This window comes from Triturus cristatus, chromosome 4_1 (assembly GCF_964204655.1).
Source record: "Triturus cristatus chromosome 4_1, aTriCri1.1, whole genome shotgun sequence".
In the NCBI taxonomy this organism is placed as follows: domain Eukaryota; kingdom Metazoa; phylum Chordata; class Amphibia; order Caudata; family Salamandridae; genus Triturus; species Triturus cristatus.
Genome location: NC_140585.1, coordinates 226,540,008 through 226,567,633, shown reverse-complemented (window position 1 = coordinate 226,567,633; position 27,626 = coordinate 226,540,008). Strand labels below are relative to the sequence as shown.

The window sequence follows — 27,626 nt, the reverse complement described above, 5'->3', positions numbered from 1 at the left end:
ACTTTTCTTTTCTGCAATGTTCTTGTATATTTTCTCTGGAACTATTTCTTCCTTTGGGAATAAATTATGTAGCAACCGACTCTGTAATGCTTTCGTGCCAGCTTCAGTGAGTAGTCCAATTCTGATATCTTTCAGAATACTTCCATATTCTTCATCATTTGCCTGCCTCATATTAGTAGTAAGTTCCTTGTACTCAAAGAAGGACCAAATATTTGCATTACCAATGCTTCCCAATGACTTCTTTGTGTCTTCATGTGTCACAGTATTAAACACTGGTTGTCCTTTAACTGGAGTAAGCTGTAGAAGATCCCCAAAAACTATGACATGTTTTCCACCAAATAACACGTCATAGTCTCTCCTTAGAATTTGCTGCATTCTTAAATGCACAAAGGCAAGCATTAAGTTTGATACCATGCTCACCTCATCAATAATGAGAACTTGCATCTTCTTCAATACTCTTGAAACTTCCAAGCATGCTTCTCCAGTTAGCTTGTGGTATTCTATTTTGTTCTCATGCTCCACTGGTAACATTAGCAAGCGATGTAAGGTGATTCCTTTTATGTTATATGCTGCTAACCCAGTTGGAGCAGTAACAACACAAGACAAAGTTGAATCCGTTTTTTGCTGTAGGTAGCTTCTGATGACTTTTATTAAGAAACGTTTTCCAGTTCCAGCTTGTCCGCTTACATACATCCTGATTGGTTGAAATGATGTGCATGAGCACTCTTTTTTTCATGTAGTAATCCGTGATCAATTTTGTTTTTGATCTCTTCATAAATTTGTTGCTGCTCTTCATTCAGTTGTTCTTCCAAATTTGGTAAGTCTATTAATTCTTCTTGAGCTTGATTCATAGCCGTTTCCACTTCAGTCATAGCTATTGCAGCTTCATTTTCTACGATTGGTTGTCCTAGGGGATCTTGACTGAGCGTTCCAGAACTTTGGCTGTCTTGAGAACTGTCTCTAGCTACTTCAGCTGCAATTGTAGTTTCCTGTTCAATTTCTTCATTTAACATTTGGACATAATTTGTGAAAGTACTGCATTCAATCGTATCTTTACATGCATTAAATGAGTCCTCATAGCTCTGGAATTCTCCAAGTAGTTCATCCTCTGAACGCCATGGTTTGAACAGCTGTAAAAGTGCCAAGTAGTAAAATTCCTTTTTGTCAGTAGTGTCGCAAGTCAGCTTTCGATGATTTATCAAACTTCCTTTTGTTTGCTTCACCAAACATCCTTCCTCACCACTGACTTTATATTTTCCATTGTTGATGTCTTCTGTGGCATTCCGTTTAAAAATGAAGTTCTGCAGCACTTCATAGAGACACATGTTTTCAAGGTGATGACTTCTTTTTGGGTAATATGTGTCCAACATGTTTGTTTTTAAAATATCTGTACTTTATGGGTCATTCTCGGCCAAATATTCAATTTCTCCCACAGATTTCAGTACCCGATTTCTCATTGCTGCAAGGCCTAAACTTGCCCAAATTATTCTTCTTGATTTCGAGTAGAGACTTGCAGAAGATAACCTATCTGAACATTCGTAGGATCCAATTTCTCGATGCGATAACATCTTTAAACTGAAACTGTATAGCTTCTTACTGACAGTCTTCTCGTGAGAAATCTCTTCCCACATTTTTCAATTCAGTTTTTTCTGATTTAGTAATGTAAGACGTTACATATCGAGCAACAGCAATGGAATTGTCAGCTACATACTGTATATCCATGTTAGCATTCCACATGGATAAAATGACTGGGTTGTAGTCATTTATATTTTTTGATTCTTCTTTTCTTTTTAGGTTGTAGGTATTCTTAGGTGATTTTCTTGTAATAGTATGTCTCACAGCTGACATAAAACTGTTTACTCTTCCTTTTGAAAGAACAGGTCTAGGAAATCCAAATCGACATTTAGTGTAGAATTTATCTTTGCTCTTGTATTTCCGTCGACAGTATTTTCCACACCAATGACTTTGGAAACGTAAAACTTGCTCCTTTAACTTTTTCTCTTCTGTGCTTTTTGGTATAGCACATGTTGCATATTCTTCAATGAAAGATAAAACTGCATCATCAGCATCTGTTCCAAACTTTGGGGCATCCTTGATCCACAACAGCATATGAATATGAGGAGCACCTCTTGCTTGGTACTCTTTTCTCCAAAAGAAATCCACAACTTCTCCAAGAGGTGGATTTTTTTTATTGCAGATGAAGCACATCATGGCCTCAAATCTATGATTGAAATATCTGCAAACATTAACCGGATCCAATGAGCACAGTTCTCCTGCTGTCTTGTATTCGATGTTTTTAATGTTTGAATTTGCCTCTCGTAGAAAATCCAGTAAATCATCCCAAGCGTACTCGGCACAGCTTAGGGTAAGGAACCATGTTGGAGTTCCTAAATTCCGTAACATGCATTTTAATTCACCATGGCGTCGGTACCAATATTCATTTGTCCCACGCTGACAAGCCATCAGATTGATCAGTTGTGTTTCCAAATGATCATCTCGGTGCTGCACTTTCTCCATAAAATCCTTAGCAGACACATTTTGTAAATGTACTCCACTTTTTAAAATGTGATTTACTGCATAAGATAATGCAGACAAGTCGCTTTCAAATAGAAGATGGAACAAATAAGGAATACTTTGTCGAAATCTTGGATCTTCTGCATATAGTCTTGTAGTCCGATACTCAGAAGCTGGAATCTGTTCTGGACGTTCATCGTATCGTCCTCCTTTTCCTGTAGGAAACAGCTGGGGAAAACATCGAGCTTCCAAGCTCTCCTCCCATACACTCACGGGAGTTCCTTTTGCTTTCTTCATCTGAAACAGATCAATAGTGTCTCCCACAACTTCTTTTGAATGAAGAGGATGTATGCTAAAATGTTCATAAATTTCTTCTTCCTTTGACTTGTCCACTTTTTCAATTTGTCCAGTTGGTGTTTCTGTGTCTTCTTGTAAATCTTCTTCTTCTTCTTCTATATAAATTGATTCATACCATTTGTTATTCCTTTTCAAATACAAATTTGCTCTTTGTACTTTCCGTACATCTACCAGCTCCTGCCAAATCTTCTTATTCTTTGTAGGTACACCATTAACCAGAATAACTAATGGTTCAGTTTCCAAAGTATCTGCATCAATAGTTTCCATATTTTTTTTCAAATCCAAGGGCAAATACACCACTCTACCTTTTAAACCTCTCAGTAAATCTGAAGGAGGTAATTTACCAGTTTTGGGCTCCATACGTACTATGGTCTGGAACGGATGAACACATTGAATGAGTATAGACTCATATGTATTTAATTCAGAAAGTTCGGCAGGAATAGCATCCAATTCTAAATTATTATGTACAGCTCTGGTCGGCATTCTATTTTCTTCTAACTTATTATAACAGTATTTACAAATACGCTGATCTTCACCCAATTCAAAACAATTTTCAAGAAATATATATGTTGCAAAATCCTTCCACTTATAATTATCTTCATTTTCACTTTTTCTGTAGAGATCAACATTCCTGGTTTGATTTCTATAATGAGTTCTGCGGCAACAAATGCAAGTAATATTTGGTCTTTCATTAGAGATTATTGCAAATTTTGTCATTTGATCATCAAATTTCTTACTTACAGAGGGTTCTACATTCTCTTCCACATCTTCCTCAATAACTGTGTCATTACCTGCACTGTCTTGTTCTGGACCAAAGTAACTAAACTGAATTTCATCAGTAACCTTCTCTACATCTGATACCGATCCACGGAACAGAGCCCTATTCAATTAATCTAACTTTATTGCTGGACTTTTAGCAAAATACAATCGTCTCACAAACTTTCTCATTTCAGTATGATGAACAGCCAGCATCCTAAAATGATGAAAAACACTTTTACACACTTTTCTAGATAGACAAGCCAGAGAATGTCCCTGCAAACCAGTATTCTCTCTCACTCTGCATGGATCTAGACTTTGAAGCACCTTAATCTTCTGTTTAACACTTTTTTTTACTATATTCTCTTAGAAACTCACAAAATTTATCAATAGATTCCTGACGCACAGTGCAAATACTACTACAATTCCAAGTATACACTGGGGCTTTAGGACGTCTCCCCATAACCTCATCCGCCATCACTTGTTCCTCATCTCTTGGAACCATTTTCTCCTTCTCCATTATACAACCATTTTTCACTTCATAAGCACGACCTCTGGTGTCAACTGCATGCAGCAAACTATTACTTTGAAGATAACTCTCTTCATTAAAAAAAGGTTCACTACTTGAACTATGCATCCATTCTCCTAAAAACACTTTACAAAAGTTTGTTCTTTTCACTAGTCTTTTCCTTTTGCTTTGTGATTTCAGTACATTGACCATTTTATCTAATGTACGCATCCTGTTCAAAATTAAAATGAATAGTTTCCTTTTTAATTCTAAAGCCTTTGCTTCAATGGCTTCAATTTCTTTTTTTCTCTTATAAAATTTTGCTTTTTTCTTATATTTCTTCACATCCTTTATCAAATTGGACATAACTCTTCTCTGAAACATTTTTCTACGAATCTCTTTAAACGCTGTTTTTCTTTTTAAGTTAATCTTTATTGTTTCTGAAGGTATATTTGCATTAACTAAATGCTCAATTTTTTCCTGTTGTTTTCTATTTAAAACATTATTTCCAGTACAGACATTTTGTACATTTTTCCATTTTTTGAAGATATTTTTAAAAAAATCTTTTGTCTGCTTACCAGAAGACTTTCTCTTTTTCCCAACATGAGCATCTCCAACTAACTTAGGTCCTCCAGTTGTCTTCAAATATAGATTTTTTTTTCTGGTTTTTCCTTAGTCTGGATTTTGTAGGCATCTTAAATTTTGTTCACTGCTCTTCAGGAATACCTGAAAAAAACTAAAGAAAAATTCCTTTATTTTATTTAAATATATTACTATATTTTTTATGATCTTTTCAAATCTTAAAATACTATGTACCCCTTTCCTACAAGTGAAAATCACAATAAAACCATCACAAATTAAATATCTAAAAACAATTCCTGTGTGCATAGAGGCTCATGGTTTGATATTAGGCAGAAAACGAAATTTCTTTGTCAATTTGAAAGCACACTTACTACTCTTTTTTTGGCAAGTGATAAGTACTTTTACAGTCTGACACATTTTCAATCCACTTTTCAGATTCTGAAAACAGCACATGTCCAAACAGCTTTTTGAGACCAGGAACATGTGTAACCTGGGTGAATGACTACACTCCAGCAAGGGCAACCAGCCTTAGTGATGTTGAATGTATTTGCATTACTCACTGCAACCTCAAACCCCACTCGGTTGTGAATACTATGCATGATTCTACAGGATAAGCAGCTGGGTGTGTGCTAAGAGTCTGCTTCTGCAGAAAAATAGATGCCCCTTTCCTACTAATGCAAATCTAAAATTACCAGAGTAATACGCAATAAATCTCTGTCAACAATTCCTCTTTGCACACAGAGTCATGGTTTGATATTAGGCAGAAAATGAAATTTCTTTGCCAATTTGAAAGCACACTTACTACTCTTTTTTTGGCAAGTGATAAGTACTTTTACAGTCTGACACATTTTCAATCCACTTTTAAGATTCTGAAAACAGCACATGTCCAAACAGCTTTTTGAGACCACGAACATGTGTAACCTGGGTGAATGACTACACTCCAGCAAAGGCAACCAGCCTTACTAATGTTGAATGTATTTGCATTACTCACTGCAACCTCAAACCCCACTCGGTTGTGAATACTATGCATGATTCTACAGGATAAGCAGCTGGGTGTGTGCTAAGAGTCTGCTTCTGCAGAATAATAGCTGCCCCTTTCCTACTAATGCAAATCTAAAATTACCAGAGTAATACGCAATAAATCTCTGTCAACAATTCCTCTTTGCACACAGAGTCATGGTTTGATATTAGGCAGAAAATGAAATTTCTTTGCCAATTTGAAAGCACACTTACTACTCTTTTTTTGGCAAGTGATAAGTACTTTTACAGTCTGACACATTTTCAATCCACTTTTCAGATTCTGAAAACAGCACATGCCCAAACAGCTTATTGAGACCAGGAACATGTGTAACCTGGGTGAATGACTACACTCCAGCAAAGGCAACCAGCCTTAGTGATGTTGAATTTATTTGCATTACTCACTGCAACCTCAAACCCCACTCGGTTGTGAATACTATGCATGATTCTACAGGATAAGCAGCTGGGTGTGTGCTAAGAGTCTGCTTCTGCAGAAAAATAGCTGCCCCTTTCCTACTAATGCAAATCTAAAATTACCAGAGTAATACGCAATAAATCTCTGTCAACAATTCCTCTTTGCACACAGAGTCATGGTTTGATATTAGGCAGAAAACTAAATTTCTTTGCCAATTTGAAAGCACACTTACTACTCTTTTTTTGGCAAGTGATAAGTACTTTTACAGTCTGACACATTTTCAATCCACTTTTCAGATTCTGAAAACAGCACATGTCCAAACAGCTTTTTGAGACCAGGAACATGTGTAACCTGGGTGAATGACTACACTCCAGCAAAGGCAACCAGCCTTACTGATGTTGAATGTATTTGCATTACTCACTGCAACCTCAAACCCCACTCGGTTGTGAATACTATGCATGATTCTACAGGATAAGCAGCTGGGTGTGTGCTAAGAGTCTGCTTCTGCAGAATAATAGCTGCCCCTTTCCTACTAATGCAAATCTAAAATTACCAGAGTAATACGCAATAAATCTCTGTCAACAATTCCTCTTTGCACACAGAGTCATGGTTTGATATTAGGCAGAAAACGAAATTTCTTTGCCAATTTGAAAGCACACTTACTACTCTTTTTTTGGCAAGTGATAAGTACTTTTACAGTCTGACACATTTTCAATCCACTTTTCAGATTCTGAAAACAGCACATGTCCAAACAGCTTTTTCTATGCAGAAAACAGTATTCCTCATTTATACCAGTACACCTTAATTTATGGTGAAAACATAGTCCATAATATTTTACATGTTCCTTACATTTAAATTTCTCCCAAAACACAAAATGATAAACACAACTTCAACAAAAGGAATTCCAATTCTATTATTCATTTCTTAATTTACCACATACATCCCCTCTCAAACTCATAACTCACCTTTAAAATTAGTTAGTTGTGAAAGAAATGTGGCACTCAAACAGCAGATTATCAGAGCCAGGATCTCTGTTCTGTACACCTCTCTCCTCTCAGCAGAACCAGATAATGGCAATGTTTCCCTCTCTTTTTCCACACATATACATGTTAATTTCAAATCTCAGTGCTTCCCCCTTTTTTTCAAATGTAATCACACATTTCTATTGGTTGAAAACCAACCCTTTTCCAAAAGTACCCTTCCCCCAACTTGACTTCTGCCTGCTACCATAGCAACAGCTCATGGAACACTGCTGTGTGGAGTCAGGTCAGAAGTTCACCACACAATGTTTCATTTCCAAAGAGCAAGAGTGCTTGACTTTTCTAACCTAACAGCAAATCCATAGTAATGTTCTTTGGTAACACATCTTTCTGTACCAATACAAAACATGCTTCTATAAATTGACACATACAGCCTAGTTTTTAGTGTAGAATGGTATGAAACAGCCAATGAGTTCTTTTTATTTTAAAAAAATATGCATGCCTCCATTTCCAAACTGTCTTTCATTTCTTTTTCCCATTCTACTGAAATACACCTCCTGAGTGCATCCAGATCTCCTTTGAAGATGTTCACAGTGTGGATTGTAGGGCACAGCTATGTCTTCTGGAGTGAAAAGTATGCAGAGAAAACAGGTATGGTGAGAGACCTTGCTTTGCCAAATGTAGACATTAAATGGATTGGTCAGAGAGGGTTAAAGTGGCACCAATTGATGCCATTGGTGAAATCCTTCATGCAAATCCAACACCCTGACCTCATAATAGTGCACTGTGGTGGCAATGACCTAGGCACTTTGACTGGGGTAGGTCTGGAAATGCTTATGAAGGAGACCTTTGCACAACTGTTTTCACTTTTCCCTAAAACTGCCTTTGTGTATTCTAACATATGCCAAAGGCAAAAATGGAACTGGTCCAATCATTTTTGTCCACAGATTGACAAAGCAAGAAAGCACGTCAACAAATCTGTTTCTGCTTTCCTCCGAGACTATGGTATGGGTTCCATTTACCACAACAACTTGCGTTACGACATGCAAGACATTTATAGAGGAGATGGTGTACACTTCACTGATGAAGGGAACAGAGTCTTCCTCTTGTACCTTAGACTCTGCGTCGGTACTTACTTGTAGGTACCACTAAAAAATCACTTCATAAACACAACGGCTCTTTTTAGAGCCCCCTAATATCTAAACACTTAAATCTGAATTTTATTTCTTTTTTTATTTTTTTTTCTACCGTACTTGTACGGTAAGCTTACCGTACGCGTACTCCGCATTTTTAAAAAAAAATTAATAAATGTTTTTTTCGTACTTTTGTGTCCTTCTTTGACCCCCTTTCAAATGTTAGGGGGTCTGTAACTCTCTTCCTTGCCCCCTTTTCACGTTATCTCCCTTTTTTTTCTGTGTGAAACACACGAAATGGCGGCCGACACTTCCTGATTTCGTCCGATTCGAATGTTTACAGTCATGTGACAACCAATCAGATTTGAGCTCGCGCACGGCACCGTATGCGTACGGTAAGCTTACCGTAAGCGCACGGAGCGCGCTTACAGATATATATATTGATTTAAATGCTATTTTCTCAGGAACTACTGAACAGATTTACACCAGACCTACAAAAGGCACATCCTTGACCTGCGGACTACCTCTCTGCCAAATTACAAGTAATTCTGTTCAGCCGTTCGGGCTGTAGCTCGGACTAAAGGTCCTATGGAAAAATGCATGGGGAAAACGCGTTTTGGGACCCCCCTTTTTTCTCAGCCCCCGCTTGACGAATCACCCCGAGACTTTCAGGGTAGGAGCGGAGCGTAGCGCCCCATTAGTTTTGAAAATTTCGCGAGGATTCGTCAACCGGCGCCACAGTTATTCAAAATAGAATTTTGAGATTTCCTATGGAAACACGGTCCTAACTATAACTACCTACTGGCGACCGCCAGTAGGTAATATATATATATATATATATATATATATATTCAAATATCTGATATTTAGTTTCCTCCCATTACAGCATTGGATAAGCAATCGGTATAGTTCAGATCAATGCTTACTATAGGCATCTGTACATTTGCTTAGCACATATGTGTATCTCCATTAAAAAAACTGTCTAAAACAAGCTTGAAGGTACATGAATTGAATGAATTTATAAGTGAGTGCAAGTAGCTATTAATTAGGGTGTCATCACAGTGCTCCATAATAATCGAGGCAGGTATTGAAAGTTATTAGTGCCACATTATCATAATCCATGTTTGCCATATTAATTTATCCTATAGAAAACAACCACAACCGTAAATCATTAGACTAGCAAAAGAAGTACTGCATATTCTTATTTTGAGCACTACAAGTATGTGGGCGACTTCTCACTTGACAGACACCTAGTAACGTCTTGAGGAATTGCAGCTTTGTTGACGACTTCAAACTGCCGTTCCTTTCCCAAGAGGGACATTTGGTAATGACATGAGGTACTGCAGCTATGGTAGAGGCAGGCCTATTGGCTTTGCCAATGCATGTTTTTAATAGCACCGCATACAACTGAGGTCTGGTGTTCATAGAACACAGTTCAACAGTGCATAGGTCACAAAGTTACAGCTCAAGCAGGAGGTCTAATGGTGCTGAAGATGGGCTGAAATCCTCTGTAGGTCAGCTAGTTTTCAAAATGTAGGGATCCTGATCTCATGAACAGTGGGCTCTGGTCATTATTTTGAGGTTAGTGGGCACCTGCTGTGGCTTAGCCTAAAGTAGGGTGCACTGCATCTTCAGAACCACAGGTCATACATAGTTGCTTCGAATGCTTCTGGACCTAGGGTGCACACCAAGGCCTGTGTTAAAATGGAAACACCTTTGGGTCCTTCTAAGTCGTGCAAAGGTGTAGGGGGTACAAATATCAACACACGAACCGGACTCTTGAGAGACACATCTGGTTGGCACTAGCCAGATGTTATGGCAAGTGAAATATGAGCAATCATCACAAGGCACAGCTGTCACCAGTCTACTGTATCTCCACAAAGGTGGAGGCACCACGGGGCAAAATTTACAATGAAAGTGACTCAGTGCATTCCGCAAGCCACTTTCAAAGCACAGGGATGCGACATATTACAACAATATGTCGCATCTCTGTGCTTCCCCCTGCCCAGGCGCACAAACTGCTGCCATGCCCTGGCACAGGCACCCTTGCACCATGGTGCAAGGATGCCTGCATCGTGGGGAGATTGTTTTTGTTCAGGAAGGGTGCCCTTCCTGCACAAAAACAATCATTAGAAGTGATTTCCTCTTTATATGTTTGCTGCAGAATGCAGCACGCATAGAAACAGGAAAAAAAACGAGGAGAAATGAATACATTTCTCCTCGTTGCGCCTCTCTATGCCTCCCCTGGGGAGGCATAGCATTCACACGCATTTCCAGATTTACGATTCCTGGAAATGTGTGGGAACACCCACTAGCAACACCCATGGAACGCCCCTTTCACGCAAAGTGCTGCGTGTAAAGGGGCCGTATTTACAAGGACAGGAAAGGTCATGGAGGGTGGCTTTTCCTGTCCTTGGAAGTATGGAGCACTAAAATGCACAACCGGTACGACACAAAGTGATGTACCGGTGTAAATCTGCCCCCGTGTTTCCAAAATAATGTGTAATGTAGGTTGACAGGCCACACTCTCCAAATAGGATCTCTCCTATTTCTACAAAGTGAAAGGCTAGCAGAACAGAGACTGGGAGGCACCTAGGAGATGCAGGGTAGGCGCCCCACAAGAGATAGTGCATGCGCACCGCTTATGTATACAGCCATTCCTCAACAAGTCTATAGGTCACCGTGCCGGGTCCGATTAGGATCAGTACCGAGCATCTGATGAACTTCCAGCAGGAATGTTTTAAGATGCGATAGAATCTGTGAATTTAATTACAATGCCTCCAAATGTCTACCAAACCTTGTACTACAAGGGTAACTTATTAATTCAGAAGTAAATGTCAGCTTTCAAGTGTCCTGAGCTTTTAACAATAAGTAAAGGACTGGTTGGGCAGCGCCCATAATAGATAGTAGCAGGAAGCTGATAACAGAAAGAGTTCCAAAAGTGGATGGCTTCATGCCGAAGACTTCAAAGGGGAAAATAAACGGAGGACAACAAAGTGAGGAGAAGAAAGACTGCAGAGAGGGCTTCATGCTGAGGAAAACAGCGTGAGAAGAAAGACTGCATTGAAAACTTTAAGCTAAGGAAAACAGAGTCAGGAGAAGAAAGACTGCAGTGAGAGCTTTACAATAAGGAAAACAACAGAGTGATGAGAAGAAAGACTGCAATGAGAGCATTAAACTGAGTTTGGTCGAGGTTAGAAGTGGATGAATTGTACGCTGATGTAGTCTCGGTGGTAGTATTTTAAATATACTTTGGGATTGCTGCTCAGTGAATAAATGGCACTGTTTGGGGGCACAGGTTTACTGGTTCGTCTTACTCTCAATTGCTCATTGAGCATTGCACACTTTATTTTTAGGTTGAGCCTATAGCACCAGCGCTGCTCGCTTTGCGAGGCATGCAGTATTCGGGTATGGAGTGGAAGCTCTGTGGAAGCTCCGCCCACTCTCCACCCATGTTTTTAATTGGCTTGTGTCATTGCCTTCCGTAAAAGCTGCCATCTGATTGAATGTGAGGCTTGTTAGTGCCTCCTTATTTTGGCCATCTCGTCATTAGTGCCCTCCCATGGCTACTGGCCCCTTTACTTCGAGTGTTACACAGTACTTAAGTTTTAGCACTACTTCTCCCCCACCCTACCATTGTCAGTGAACCACCTAACTCGTTTCATCTTTCACTCTTCTGAGATGCTGTTTATTTATTTTGAATTTAAAGTGCTCGTAATACAGAGAATTACAGGTGTGTAGCGCCAACGCCAAGGTTCGAACACTGGTACTGGCATCCAAGTCTGCAGCGCTGACCGCTGAACCACAACTGCTCCCTCAGAGCAGCATACAGTTCTCTCTCCATGCTTGTTAGATAGGGGATCCCGTCCCACCCGGTCCACTTTAACTTGCCTCAGAGTTGGTGTCCTAGCGGTTCAGAAGCTGTTTTGTTCCTGTTTCTTCCTCTCGTCTCTTTTCGTTTCACTAAAGGGTCTCCATTTAAGAGAGTCCCGCTCGCTACTGGAACTGCTGCGTACACAATATCTACTCAACCTGCCCGACTGCTACTGCTAAACGCAGACCCAGATTCCTCCTTCTCTGTGCTCCAGGGGAAGTGACGGAGCAGAGTATGCATCAGGGTGTTTGGGAGCGAACATGCTTCTAGCCCACTCCTTCTAGTAGCACACTCATTTAATTATGCGCATTAAATCCAGGCAGGGAAGGCCGGTGTTGTGTACTTGATAAACAAACTGTCAAAAGTTTTTGAACTGTCAGTGGAAGCTACGGGTGGGCTGTGTGCCGGCTGACCTTTGAAAGGAGGTAAGTGGACAATTATCTTTTCGCTTGAACAGGGGTAGAGTCGGTTGAACACTTTGATACCCTATCTGCTGAGGTGTGAACGCATACAATGATATGCATGCGTACTGAAATGTGTCTTGGGGAAACCGGTATTTCTCAACACCACCCCTCCAGCCTCCCCCCTTCATTCATATGGCTATGAGAAGTGAGAGGCTTGTAAATAATTTCACCAAATGAACTTCAGCCTTGCGCGCTAGTGTGTTTTGATTCTGGGACGCATGTTTTAATGCTGGAATGCAGAGTGGTTATACAAATAAAGAAAATGAAACATTAGATGAAGAAGAAACTACATGCAGTGAGGAGCGAGACTTGTGAATACAAAATAATGATATAACTGAAAAAAAACAAAAAGAAGCACAAGATTCAGAGAATGAAAGACGACTAATAAAACCAGGAGAGGGAAAGAATGTTGTACTGACCTTTATTAAGATATGGCTATGGCCACTGGAATCATGGGGCGCAGTTCGAGTTCGCGCTATATACAACAAGCATAGTTAGAGCAACAAGAACAGTGGAGCCTTCTATTGACCAGCACCTAACCTATTATTACTCTCACAGTACAAACCCTTTATTTAAGGGAAATTCGTGTGCACACTCAGTGGCACCCACTGTTACAATGCCTATTCCCTAAGGAATCAAAGTGTATAACAACAAAGGAGAGGTGCACCACACGAGAAACTAAAAGTCACAGAGTTCATTTCAAAATATGAAATTTCTTCAGAGATCATTCCTTATATTCATTTTATTTTTATATTTTTAAGAAACATAACATTCAGTTCCTATGACTCTACAGATAGACCAGCCGACGCGTTTTGTCCTGAAACAGGACTTCTTCAGGGCTGTTAATCATAAACAAAAAAGTACATATAAATAGCATACATATAAATAAACATATATAAACACACCAACAAGACAGAGCGGCATTGTGTACTAAGAAAAGGGATAATTCCCAATCCTAGACTGTATTTACAAATAATAACAACAGTCTTTCTATTTTGAAAATTAAAGCAGAACATTCCAACGAGTACATTATATTTAATAGAAATCAGGCAAAGTGTTCAGAGGCCAAAAGAGGAAAAAAATGACTTATATTGACTACTAAAAACAGGGATAACAACACGAGAAAGTATAACAGAAAAAAGAAGAAAAGATAAAAGAAAAAAGAAAAAGGGGAAAAAAGGAAACTAACCTACCACTGAATTGTAACGGAGACCAAAAGTAGTATCTTCCTGAATGTTCACCAATTTTTTATACTTTCATACTGAAAAGCAGAGTTCCATCCAATCAGATCTATGGTGGAGACACAGTAAAAAAGACACATTAAGTCAATGATAAATCTAAAACTTAAAACCAACCAGGAAGAGTCCTGACGCAAAATGTTTATATCTGTCAGACTACATGTAACTTACAAGGTAATGCCAACACTGAACTGTTATTAGTACAGCTGATATCCAGTGGGTTCTCGTCGCATAAGTTCCACAATCCAAGGAATCATATACACTAAAGTACAGGGAGTATTCCCATTTATAACTGTCCCAATTTTCTATAAAGAAAAGAAATATACATCTTTATTAGGAAAAACGAGCATGCCCAAATGGCCTTAACGATACACGGCTAAAGATAGTCTCAAACGGACAATAAAAAAGGCCAAAATTACGGCCTAACTCGGGAGGCAAGGGAAATGCCCAGAACGGAAGAAAACTGCATTAGCCAATTCCAAGCTAGCTGAAATAACATCTCCGTCCCCCCGCCTCCCAAGCCGTTACTCCAACCCGTAATGCGCACAGAAAATAAACAGTGCACAACGATATATAGAAGAGAAAAGAAGAGGGGCCCATCTATGATATAAGAAACCTAATAAGCCTCAATGAGCGGGGCGGTCTGTATCTCGAACCTTACCGCAATATGATAGTTGCAATCCAGTATCCTCTCCAGGGGACGACTTAGTGGTCCAACACCCAGGCGAGAAACCTGACCTGGTTTCCCGCGAGCTTTAAATAGCGCGCGTAAGGGGTCTAGATGGAAAACCCACGTGGATAGTTTCCATGGCAACCTTCGTTGACAATTACTACTCCCTCATTGCGGCAGCCATATTATAATATCCTATCCTGTTAGATATATATAAAGCAACTGATACTTATGGATAAGAGCGCAATCCAACCGCCCGTACCGCAAAAAACTGGTGTTGTTTAAATTCAGGCATCAAACAGACAGCGTTAGAAAAGACGTGCATTCATAATGATGTAAGCCGGCATCGGCGTTCCTTATTATCACTACGGTGGCGGCCATCTACCATGGTACACGCCATCTAGTGTATTAGAACTAAATGCCAAAAGATTATAACTGTCTACCAAAATAATTATTACATGAGACAACACAAAATTCGCGATTCTCCCGATTATTTTATTATTAAATGTAAATCTAAAAAACAACATGTACCATATTTAAAAAGAATATATAACTCGGTAAATATTATATGACCATCAATATTAAGTATCCCACAACGAAGAGAAGAAGAAATCTAAAAAAGCGAAGCATGCACCATAATACGCTCATATATTAAACAATGCTATTCAGAATACTTATATATAGAGTTTCCAAAGCAACCTTCATAAACAATCCTTCCTCTCTCATTGCGGCAACCCTATTCTAATATTATGAGTCACCGCTATAAGTGCATAAAAAGGTTAATAATAACGGATAAGCTTCTCGATTAGACCACCCATCCAGAAGAGCTCCAATGGAATATATCCACAGGCTCAGGGATAATAATCACTTAAGCATCCGATTATTAGAACTAGAAATGGTCACTTGTGAACCAGAAGTATAACAGAACGAGAGAATATATATATAAAAAAGAGAATCAATAGGGAACCATATGGTATAATCAGGGTCTTACCAACCTAAGTGTAATGACTTCAATCCTCAACATATGAGAAGTGCTAATGGCTAAATCCCCAAATAGCATCTTTGGAACCAAAATCTGCCCTATTTTAATGTAAAACTGAAGGGAAACAGTAAGATAAAATCTTTCAGGGTGGAGACAGCGAGTGAATATAAGATGGCAAAGATATAAGCAGAGAAACAGATAACATCTGAGACAGCATGGATAGGAACCAAAAAAATGAAAATAAAATGAATATAAGGAATGATCTCTGAAGAAATTTCATAATTGGAAATGAACTCTGTGACTTTAAGTTTCTCGTGTGGTGCACCTCTCCTTTGTTGTTATATACAACAAGCATTTGCAATGTAACGGTCTCGCCTTTGGGTCCTTATATGTATTTAGCAATGCAGCACATTAGCCTGGGTGCTGAAACATCTACTGTTCTTTAACATGGAAGGAAAGTGAGCACCAAACTGCGTGACACTCCAGGTATGGGAACACATGGAGAGAAATATTTCCTTTTAGCGGGAAATGGTATAGTCCAAAGCTGTGTTTTTAATATAGAATCAGGGCCTTCGTGGTCATATCACTGAAAATACAAGATTTGAAAAAAAATATCATTTACGGGTGAGCGTGGAAGACTATTTCTATGGACCAATCTCTGCATGGGCAGAAAGACATGGAGGAGGTGGGTAGTATGGGTGGCAGGCATTGTGTGGAAAGCTGGACACGGGAGACCTTAATAGCACTTAGCATGAATTAATGTACCTCACTGACAGGATTCTAATTGGGTATTCATGTTTTTGCCATAGTTTTCTAGCTCACGCCGACTTGTAGATAGCCCCTGTTTCAGCTGGAAGCCATTGGAGAGTGGTCAGTATGGGGGTAATGCTGTGTTTTCTCTCAGCCCCGCAGACGAACCGCGCTGCTGAGTGTAGAATCATTTGAAGGGGGTGAGATTGGTTTTGGGGAGACCAGCCAGAAGAGTTACAATACTCTACTACACCTGCTATAAGCGCTGAGCTGTTCCACATGAACACACATCGGTAGCTCACTGTAATCCTCAAGACGATTTGCACAATAAATACAATGTATGAACAGCACAAAGAGGGACCGCACAGCTAGCACAAGAACAGAGCCGTTTTAAGCAAGATGACAAGAAGTAGAAGACGTGAATAACCTGGCAAACACCTGCTGCGCTTTCCCTAAGAACCGACCCTGTTAACTGAAGGTCACACAAAGCGCTGCTGAAGGCGCTGTGAGATGCTGTGCGGGTTCCAATCTGTGGCCAGAAGTTTACACGTCTCTAGTTCTACGATAGAGGCACTCGTCTGAGACAGGAGAGTGATACTTGACAGACCTCCTGAGGCGGAAGCCGGGAGTGGGAACTGCCGCTCATTTTTAAAACTGTGAATTTCTGTATGTTTTAAAATCCACTTTCCCTGTCCCCCTCCTTCACGACTTCAGGGCATTTACCTGCCTGTGGAGACGCCGCGCAGCCGATATTAACGCTGCCGCGGTCTAAACACCTAAGGTAATCTTGCCGCCATTGCCTGCTCGATCGCGGAGGCCACGCCCCCCTTGAGGCCACGCCCACCCCGAACCAGCATTTAAAGCGCTGACTACAAGCGCTTTAATTCATACTTGACAGACCTCCTGAGGCGGAAGCCGGGAGTGTGAACTGCCGCTCATTTTTAAAACTGTGAATTTCTGTATGTTTTAAAATCCACTTTCCCTCTCCCCCTCCTTCACGACTTCAGGGCATTTACCTGCCTGTGGAGACGCCGCGCAGCCGATATTAACGCTGCCGCGGTCTAAACACCTAAGGTAATCTTGCCGCCATTGCCTGCTCGATCGCGGAGGCCACGCCCCCTTGAGGCCACGCCCACCCCGAACCAGCATTTAAAGCGCCGACTACAAGCACTTTAATTCATACTTGACAGACCTCCTGAGGGGGAAGCCGGGAGTGTGAACTGTCGCTCATTTTTAAAACTGTGAATTTCGGTATGTTTTAAAATCCACTTTCCCTCTCCCCCTCCTTCACGACTTCAGGGCATTTACCTACCTGTGGAGACGCCGCGCAGCCGATATTAACGCTGCCGCGGTCTAAACACCTAAGGTAATCTTGCCGCCATTGCCTGCTCGATCGCGGAGGCCACGCCCCCCTTGAGGCCACGCCCACCCCCTTGACGCTAGTCACAGCCTTATAAAAATGTGTTTTCCTAGGAAGCGCAGCGGACGAGCGCAGCGGGCGCGACGTTTGCGCGCCGAAGGCGCGCCTAAGGCAAGCCCGTTTGCGCCCGTCCGCGCCAAGGTAGGGCCATGGGCCCCTTATGCTGCCGGTCGACCCTTTATATCAGGATCAGCTTCCGTCTGGGCCTCCCTACTCCAGAGAGGAGCTCACCCAAATAGGTAAGCAATTTGCCGACAAAGGAATACTGTCTCTATCACCCTCCTCTGTCCCCCGGGCTGATGTACTTTGTGATGATGTTCTGTACTGTGGGCTATTAAACGTCAGGTCTCTGCCCAAACACTGCACAGAGATCCAACTTCTGATTGACTCTCATGAACTTGACATCCTTTTCATGACAGAAACTTGGACGCGTCCAGACTGTTTGGTCGATCCGGGAATTGCCTGCCCCTCCGGGTTTAAATTTCTCCACCTCCCTAGGCCTACTGGTAGAGGCGGAGGTGTGGGAGTCATTTTCAGAGCCTCTTGCAGCATTAAAATCCTTACTCTTGACCCTATTCTGGGCACCTAGTTACTAGGACTCTCAATTCAGACCCACGCCGGAAATATAGTCACAGGGATTTTGTGCTATCGCCCACCAGGGGCATTCAGCCTTCAGCAGCAACAGGCACTAATCACTACCCTCACCAATATCGCCTTATCTCACCAGAAGCTGTTTATATTCGGTGATTTTAATCTATGGCAAAACGGTATCCTTGACTCAGCTCTCAAGAACCTACTCTCTACCTGTGACAGCTTTGGCCTCTCTCAGCTGACCTCCAAGGCCACCCACAAAGCGGGTCATCTGCTTGACCTGATCTTTGCGGCACCTGACTTGGTGGCAATGGGAGAAATTCTTCCAATGGATTGGACTGATCACTCATTGGTTAAATTCTTTCTTCACAAGACGACTGGCCCTTACAAGGCCCCGGCACCGACCAAGGAAATTAAATGCAGAGACTGGAGGGCTCTCTCACGCGCACATCCTTCGGGCAAAATGTTCCATTTGCAACAACTTTTTGATGTTAACAAAATCACAGTCAACAATTACAATTCCCTTGTCTCCAGTATCTCTAGGGTGGTCAACACCCACGCCCCCCTCAAAAATCAGACCTGCAGGGGTAAAGACTCCGCCCCTTGGTTCAACGTCGACCTAAAACTGCTAAAACTTGAATGTAAACAAGCAGAGAGAAGGTGGAGACGTGATTATAATAAAACTTGCAAAGACACGTGGAAAACCAAGGTCCACGCGTACAAAACTCTCATCAAAAAATCTAAAGCCGATCACTACTCCTCCTTGATCTGTAACACTACCAACAATTCCAGGAGCATTTTTAGCATCCTAAACAGCGTCACCAACCCGGAGTCTTGTAAAAATGCGATCGTCCCGTCCCAAGACCTCTGTGACAATCTGGCCATATTCTTCAAGGAGAAAATTGAACTTATCCTTAAAGATCTGGATACTCCTCTTACTGCTGGAAATCCCCTTTCCTTGAACACTGTTACTCTGGAGAATCAAGAACCTAACTTAGCTGTGTCTCCAGAAGAATTTCTTTGCAGGTTTTCACCGCTAACACTCGAACTCTTCACTAAGATAGCTAGAGGGATCGTGTCTGGGTCTCCACTGGACCCAGTACCCCCTAAAATCTGGAAAGAATTCGAAGCAGAACTTTTCCCCCCGCTCCATCTAATTTGTCAGCAATCCTTGCTGACCGGCACTGTCCCCGCCCACTGGAAACGAGCGCTAGTCTCCCCTTTGCTGAAGAAACCTTCCCTGGACCCAGACTGCTCAAAAAGTTACAGGCCCATCTCACTGCTGCCGTTCCCTGCCAAGATAGTGGAACGGGTGGTCAGTAACACCCTTTCCAACCACCTGGAACATCATCTACTATTGGATGGGGACCAATTCGGATTCCGGCCTGCTCATGGAACCAAAACTGCCCTTATTATCGCCATAAACGAACTTCAAAGGCGAGCAGACAGAAGTCAGGCATCATTTTTGATACTGCTCGATATGTCTGCCGCCTTTGACACGGTGAATCACAAGATCTTACTGAGACGCCTATGGGAGGCAGGAGTGAGGGATACGGCACTGCATTGGTTCCACTCTTTTTTGCAGGACAGGCAACAAGCAGTATCTCTACCTCCTTTCCAATCTGCTTTCTCCCCGGTAACGCACGGAGTCCCACAAGGCTCTGCCATTAGCCCAATACTTTTTAATATTTACCGTAGGCCACTTATTCTTCTGATCAAAAGTTTCGGCATCAAAACCATTAATTACGCTGATGACACGCAGATGATCCTTTCCTTGGAAGGAGAGGACTCTATCTCCATAGAGATCCTACACAATTGCCTGCGGGAGACATCAAGGTGGCCGAAGAATAATTCACTTCACTTCAATGCAGGGAAAACCGAGGTGCTTGTTTACAGTGGCTCGAGGATCCCCTGTCCGTTCCCTAGCATCTTCTGGCCCCCGGAAACAGCTTCTAATGTACAGCCTGCAGACTCTGTCCGCAACTTAGGGGTCATGCTTGACCACAAGCTCAGCATGGAGACCCATGTTCAGAAAACCTCTGCCTGCTGCTATGCCATTCTGCGCTCTTTAAGGAAAGTTCTGCCCCTCCTACCCACCCAGGCTCGCGCCCAAGTAGTTAGATGCACTATCCTGAGCAGGCTGGACTACTGCAATGCCCTCCTGCTCGGGGCCCCGGAGTATCTATTAGACAGGCTCCAAAGAGTCCAATCTGTGGCTGCAAAACTAGCCTTGGGGCTCCCGAGGAGATCCCATGGACCATCCGCCTTGGCACAATTGCATTGGCTCCCTCTTAGACAGAGAGTGCAATTTAGGGGCCTCTGTATTGTTTTTAGGGCCCTCCACGGTTCCGGCCCAGTCCCTTTACAATCCAAGTTTGTGTGGTACGCCCCTACCAGACAACTCCGCTCCTCGGATGCCAAACTGGTGGTCACCCCCAGATTCAAGAAGGTCAGATCCGGAGGTAGATCTTTTGAGGTTACCGCCGCTAGACTCTGGAACACCCTCCCCACCGAGATCAGACATACCGATGAACTCCTACCTTTCAGAAAAAAGGTTAAAACTTGGCTCTTCCCGGGCTAGCCCAAGTCCCCTCTGTTCCACCCCCCTATCCTCCTCAGACTCTGTCAGCGCCGGGATGCCTGCAATGGCGACAGTTTGCGCTTTACAAATTCTTAAAATAAATAAAATAAATAAATAAATAAAATACAACAGATGCGCTATCACCGGAGGCATCTATATTCAGTAAAATATTCAGTGCTAGCTTTGAAAGCCTTTTTGGCATGTACATGCAAAAGGACCTTTCTTTTCGGAGATGCTTCTGAAGGGCACTGAGAAAGTTTCCATCCTTCTTGTCCTCTACACACAACTTCAAGTCCCTCAATGAATATTAGTAATGTAGTTATTGTATTGTATTGTGAATTTATAAAGTGCTTACTATCCTGAAGTGGCCTTGAAGCACTTTGCCGACTGGTAACACGCTGCTCCACGGAGCCCAGAGTTAGATTCTAATGCTACTTGTAGGTAGGTCAGTGAGCCCCTTATTAAGTCACAGTATTATACAATGCCTGACCAATTATTGTATGGTGTTTATAGTAAAAAATGGAAGTTAGTTATCGTTAATTTAAGCTAATGTTTTAGTTATGGATAGTTTTATATTCTTGATATCTGTGATTTGGCGGTAAATAGGGAGCAAGCACTCAAGTGTGTGTGCCCTACCGTACTTAATTAGTTGCCTAGTGCACTGTGCTGTCGAATGGGCACTGTGTTCGCTTTGTTGTATAGATGTACGTGTTTTAGCACATGCTTATTCATGCTGGGTCATTAAAACGAGAGCGAGTATTCGGTGGGGTTTAGCCAGGATAGTTGAGAAATGTGGACAGAGGAGTTATGGGCAGGTTCGGGTTAATAGGTGTAGGAATAGGCATTTTCTAATTCATCTGGAGTTGGCAGTAGTTCCCATGTGATTTTATGCTGCCAGCACAAGTACTACAGGGATTAGCAGAAATGAACAGAGTCGAGTTCAGTTTGGTATTTACTTTTAATTCTAAGTGATTTATTCATTTACCAAGCCTTCTCGGAGTTTCCATGGTACTGTACTTTGTAGCTCTATTTTTTTTTAAATAATAGAAACATTGGGGCCTTACCTGGTCTGAGAGCTGTCCACAGGAGCAACAGGGGCAGCTATAGAAGTTAATAATGAGTTTTACCCAGGAGCAAATGCTCCTCAGCAAGTAGCTATCGACTATGACCAGAAGCAAATACACCTCGGCAGACTGTGCCCAACAGCAACTATTCTGCAGCAGGCACAAAGCAGCAACTATTTCCTAGAAGATCATCAGTGGTGGATGAAAGGAGAATCCATTTCAGGTGATAGGCTCTTTCCAGGACCAAACTGGCAATGTCCTTAACCTGTCATCCTTCACCTGGATGGACACGCCTAGATTCTCAATTTAATAGGGGCACACATTTAGCAATCACATGGCCAGGGTCCAATCGGAGCCCTACGTGCTATAGACTGGTGAGGCTAATCTAGTACTAAAATTTAGCCCTAATGGACAGCTGATCAAGTGTAGCCACCCTGATGTTAATGAACATCTAACTGACTTACTTGGCACAATGGAAAAAGCAGGGAGTTGCACATAAGGTGTTTCGAATTATGACAAAGCTTTTAAAAACTATAAAAATTAAAAAAAACTACTGTGATCTGCCTCCGTGCAGTGAACTTATTTTTGGGGGTAAAAGGAGTTTGGGGCAGAGGCGGGCAGGAAACAGTGAAGAGAGAAAGTGAGAACGGAGAGACAGTGTGCATGGAGAGAAAAAGGAAAAGGAGGAGACAGAAATGGAGTGAAAGGAATAAATGGCAAAAAACAAAGAAAAAAAGTGAAAGAAATGTACGTGAGAAAGAGGTGAGGGCGGAGACAAAAACAAAGTGAGGGAAACGGTGGAGAGGAAGAGAAGGAGAAAGAAAAAGTAGAAGAGAGTAGATAGAAATGGAGAATATAAAATCATTACAGATGTGTGTCTGGTGCTTGCCTAAATTGCCACAGAGTGGGAGGCAAGGGAGAAGCAAAAGCACACAAGCACAATGACAATTCCAATTAAAACCACAGCATCAAAGTTTTCAAAAGCAGTTATAAATAATTCAGGTTAATGCACTTGTAAAAGAGCATATATGAATGAATACACTTCTGAACTGTAAGCACACAAGCCTGTTTTGAAGGAACAAAACTTATCAGCTGACCCTGGCATAAGAGGAAACGGTCATGTGCAAGGAAGCCCAACCAGAAAATAAAGGCCAGGTGCTGTACCCTATGCAGGTAATCCACTGTAGGGTGGTGTGGGTCCCAAAGGAGGAGGATATGAAATTCCAAACTACACTAGAAGAAGGACTCAAAGTAGTTCCAGATGGAAGAAAATGTAAAGAGGGTCGACAGGCAGAGAGAACAGGAGGGGAAAGAGCGTGGGAAGGAAAAGAAATATAAAGAGCAGCAAAAGAGGAGAGAAAGCCGGGGGGAAAGGGAGGAGGGGAGGAGACAGAGATCTGGGGGTCACGTTGTATAGAGCTACCCTCTTCTGCTGGTAAGTCATTGCAGACACAAGTTAACTCCTCTTTGCTTGTGTCGCACATAGCAGCCAGAGCTTCCTCTCTGTGCAGTGAGGTTACACGCTGCAGAGACCTCATGCCCCGTGAAGTTACACAGTGAGGGGCCCGCTCTGACAGTTCCCTCTGTGCAGTGGAGTCACCAACTGCAGAGGTCTCCATCCAAGAGGAGTGAGGTCACATACAACATAGGTCTGCCCATCTGTGAAGGCACACACTACAGGCAGCCGCTTCCCCGCACAGTGAAGCCACACTCGCAGCCACCTCCCACTGAAAGTTAGGTCGATCCGAGGCATCACAGAGGGTTTCAAACATTCTGGCTGCTAAGCTCCGGAAACACAATCTCGTTGACAAACACACAGCTGGGCTATGTCGTATAAAAGCTGAAGTGGTCATTCGAGAGTACACAAGAGTTTCTCATTGTTATACAGTGCAGTTCCGGCGCTCATTTATACTCACACAGTTCTCGCGGTTTCTCTGCTCTTTGAAGGCTCGTTCTGACTGCCACATAAGTCCAGTGGCCCTGGATATGACATATAATGCAGCAGCACAAGCTTCCCTTATATACAGAGAATGTGTCGACATAGGGAACAAAGCCATCCTTTCTTGTTTGTTACTCCTGGTAGGCACTCATTTTTAACCTAGAGGAAGTTGCATTCCAGGATTATATCTTTAGAAATAAAGCCTCGCAAAATGCAGCAACGTAAGTGCTATTCATCAAAACACCAGCACCGGCTGGATTGTGTCACACAAGCCTCAGGTTGCCATCACTGTGTGTTTTTTTTTTATTAGCATTACCAGTATTTTAAGGTACAATAGTGTGTAAAATTGATAACACCGTTTCCCCCTAATCAGTACAACATTTGTAAATATAAAAAGAAATTACTTTAAGATGTGTTCTACAGCTACATTAATAATCCTAGACTGCTGATAAATGTAAACAATGACAGCAAACAAATGTTAAACAAGCACTTGCAATGCAATAGGTCTTGTAATTGCGAGATTATGAGCTGTTGGCATTGTACATTCCACACCACTTTTTCAACAAGACAATTACACAACACACCACATACATCCAATCCACACTAAAGAAATCCGCATCATGCCACATAATTCAATAGCACACTGCATAATTAAACTCCACAAAATACCACACCACCACACACAATGCCTTTCCACATAATTACACTCTGACACAATAATTACAGTGAACTCAATACCACATAATTACTATTCACATATTTCCATTACACACTATGCCACATAATTCCACTACACAATTCCACCACAAACAATTCCACAGCTAACAATTCGAAGGCACATAAATCCACACCACACCACATACATTCATTCTAATCAAAAACACAGGGGTAAAAGACATTCCCATTTGCACTGCCAATACCTCTAACTCTCACAAATGCAAGACCAATTTGCATTGCAAATGCTTGTTATTTCACTTACCAAGGATCCAGTTTTACGCTCTTCTATTTTAGTATTTGGTTTTTAGAGCGCCCGCTTGTTGGCTGGTGCCCACGTCAGTGTACATATTGCCACTTGTGGAACTCATCAAACCTTCACTCGCGCAGATGTTGAGGGTAAAAGATTCTGGAGTAAGGACTAGCCTCCTGTTCCATAATTGTAGAGGGGTCTGGTAAGGGGGCTGGTGCTGGCTTGATATGAATTGAAAGGCTACTTGAGGACATTCTTCTTTGGGACATGTTTGAAGTCGAGTACTCACTTTGATGAAATGTCCTGCGGGCATTAGCGTTCAAAGATAGATGTCACATTTAGAATCATTCACAGCTTCACACTTTTGGAGTTGTACTGGCTAAATACACAAAGTGTCACTAAGTGTAGCACCAAGAGCTCTGTGCCTGGCTGCCAAGCCATCTCTGCTGCAGCAGTGGCATGAAGGGACTGCTCTGAAGAGGCACCTGTGCGTATGCTGTTGGTGGGCACACCTGAGCCCGTCCCAGGTGCCATGTTTGGTCTGCTGCAGCAGGCTCCTTCTCAGAGTTCAGTAGGTAGTGTGAAGTCTGGAGAGCAGGCCCTGGGCCAAACAACACACCTGCTAAAGCTACCACATTCAATGCAGCAAACCGAAAAGCACACAGTGATTGGGTCAAAGTGACCATATACCACGGTTTACTGAGCAGTGGGACAAACGAACATGCAAGAGGATTGGGTAATGGGGCGAATCAGAGTGCGCAGTTAAAAGCTTTGAGTGATTGTGTAAATATGGGCACATGGTCAAATTTTCTGTTTGTTGGTGCAAGTGACTGAAGGTGCGGTGCTGAGCTTGCACTAATGATTACTAAGAGATGCTGCAAAGCTGAGCATGCTCAAACACTGGAGATGGTACACATCTGACCATGCAGACAGAGCATTCAAGCGATGCTGCATATGAGCTCACAGTCAAGATTTTGAATGAGAGCGTGCATTCTAAATTAGGGAGTGACGGTGCAAGTTTGACATTCACTAAGGACTACTGAATGATGGAATTTAACATGCAGTCTGGATTGAATACTGGTACAGGTTTGAGCATACGCAAGGATTCAATGTGTGATGGGGTGAATCTGAAGATGCATAATGAAGGCAGTGCTTAGCATATTGTGGCCAGTCTGGTCACTGACATAATGGTAGTCGTTATTGACATACCAAGGACCCTGTTGTAAAGCGTACAATGGCTTAATATTGGAAATTATTGACATTCTTATAACACCCTTTCCATTGATGTCTTTGATTTCTCCTCCAAAGCATAAATTCCAAGGATCCAAGAGGTGGTAATGTCCTTCAAATATATGAATGTTTTTTTAATCACCTCAGAAATGATAAACCTAAATACAAAACAAATTTCCACTAGACTTCCCTGATCATAAAAAACATAATTTTATTTTTTAGGGACCGTCGATGGAAATACCAGCACTGTGCCATAAGAGCTTGAGCATAAAGGATGCGGCAGGAGAGCGCCTCTGTGATTGGAGCTTCACCTCTGCATGCAAACACTACATTTGTGTTTACGAATCAATTAACACTCTCTGATATCATCACTCTGTATCTCTCATTAATGTATGTCTTTAACATTAGATTACCTCTTCATTAATAAATCATCGACCAGATGTTTCTTTGTGGTTGGGCTTCTTTGCGAAGGATGTGCTGTTCTTTGACCTGGATCTTGGTCTTTATTCATTAAACTTTTGATTATCCCAAGTCCAGAACAGTGTGGGCTTCAGCTGGTTATAGAAAGCGAGGGGATTTGGTTGACCTCTGCGGAAGGGTAGAAAGCTCACTCAAGTCATGGAGGTTGGGTAAGAGAAGACATGACCATTGGTGGTGGGTGAACCCCAGAAGGCTCCTGCAGGAATCCTGGCTCTGCCCAAGGCCTTCTTGGTACCTAGAGCCAAAAACAAGACAAACCTTCATGTGGCTTCTGCCCAGCACGGAGTCCCTCTGCCTCTACCAGGGAGAGAAGGTGCCGCACACCACTCTCTCTGAAGACCCATCGAGTGCCATGAAAATCCTCAGAGGGTCATGTTATGTTCATGATTTTTTAAACCGTTCCTCTCTGTGCACTTTCACAGCACACTACACGGATCCTTATAATAATACACCAACTGTACAGCTGCCTGCCACCCCGTCCCCCAAGGGGATAATTAAAAATGCTAAAACCCAGCGGTGTGTGGTCTCCTCGTAAGCAGCTCAACATGTCACTAGTGTCTCTGTGAAGACCTACAATCTGTGGACTCGCTCAGACATTTTGGTGTCGTTGGAGCACAGTATCTTCATAAAGAGTCTGAAGCCGCTCAGGTAGGACCAGATGTACACATATCTGGTCACAAAGGGTGTCCAACATTTTTGCAACCAGAAAAGATTTTTAAGAACTGACTTATGTGCTACAGGTCAGTTCTTAAAAATCGGAATCATAGTGGGTCGCAATCTGGTCTACTTTGTGAATATTAAGATGGTAGGTCAGAAATTGCTGCTCACAACGGTTGGAGGGCAGCAAAGGGATGGTAGCCTGTTGAGGTCAGCACACCCCCAAGTCCGTGATTGCCTCAAGAAAGTATTATTTCGATATATTTTTTTTTTTTTTTAAATGGAACCCATTTTCCATAAAGGAAACAGGACTGCTTTAATTAAAAAAATATATATATATGATTTTTTTTTAAACTTGTTTAAGAGTTGGTAGTGGTTCGCGAGACATTTTATTTTTTTACATTCACAAGGAGGATGCCTTCCCTATTTCGTATGCATTACAAACTCCTTTGAGGTG

At 42.0% G+C, this 27,626-nt stretch overlaps 1 protein-coding gene across 1 annotated transcript in view; it reads left to right on the top strand.

The window, feature by feature from the left end:
* Positions 1 to 26,516, top strand: part of LOC146854149 (hemagglutinin/amebocyte aggregation factor-like) — a 74,577-nt gene extending 48,061 nt beyond the window's left edge. Inside the window, exon 3 of the mRNA XM_085650517.1 lies at positions 26,255 to 26,516. Coding sequence (XP_085506643.1) covers positions 26,255 to 26,297 — 43 coding nt within the window. The 3' untranslated portion in view covers positions 26,298 to 26,516. The remainder of the gene's footprint in view (positions 1 to 26,254) is intronic.
* Positions 26,517 to 27,626: the final 1,110 nt, after the last annotated feature.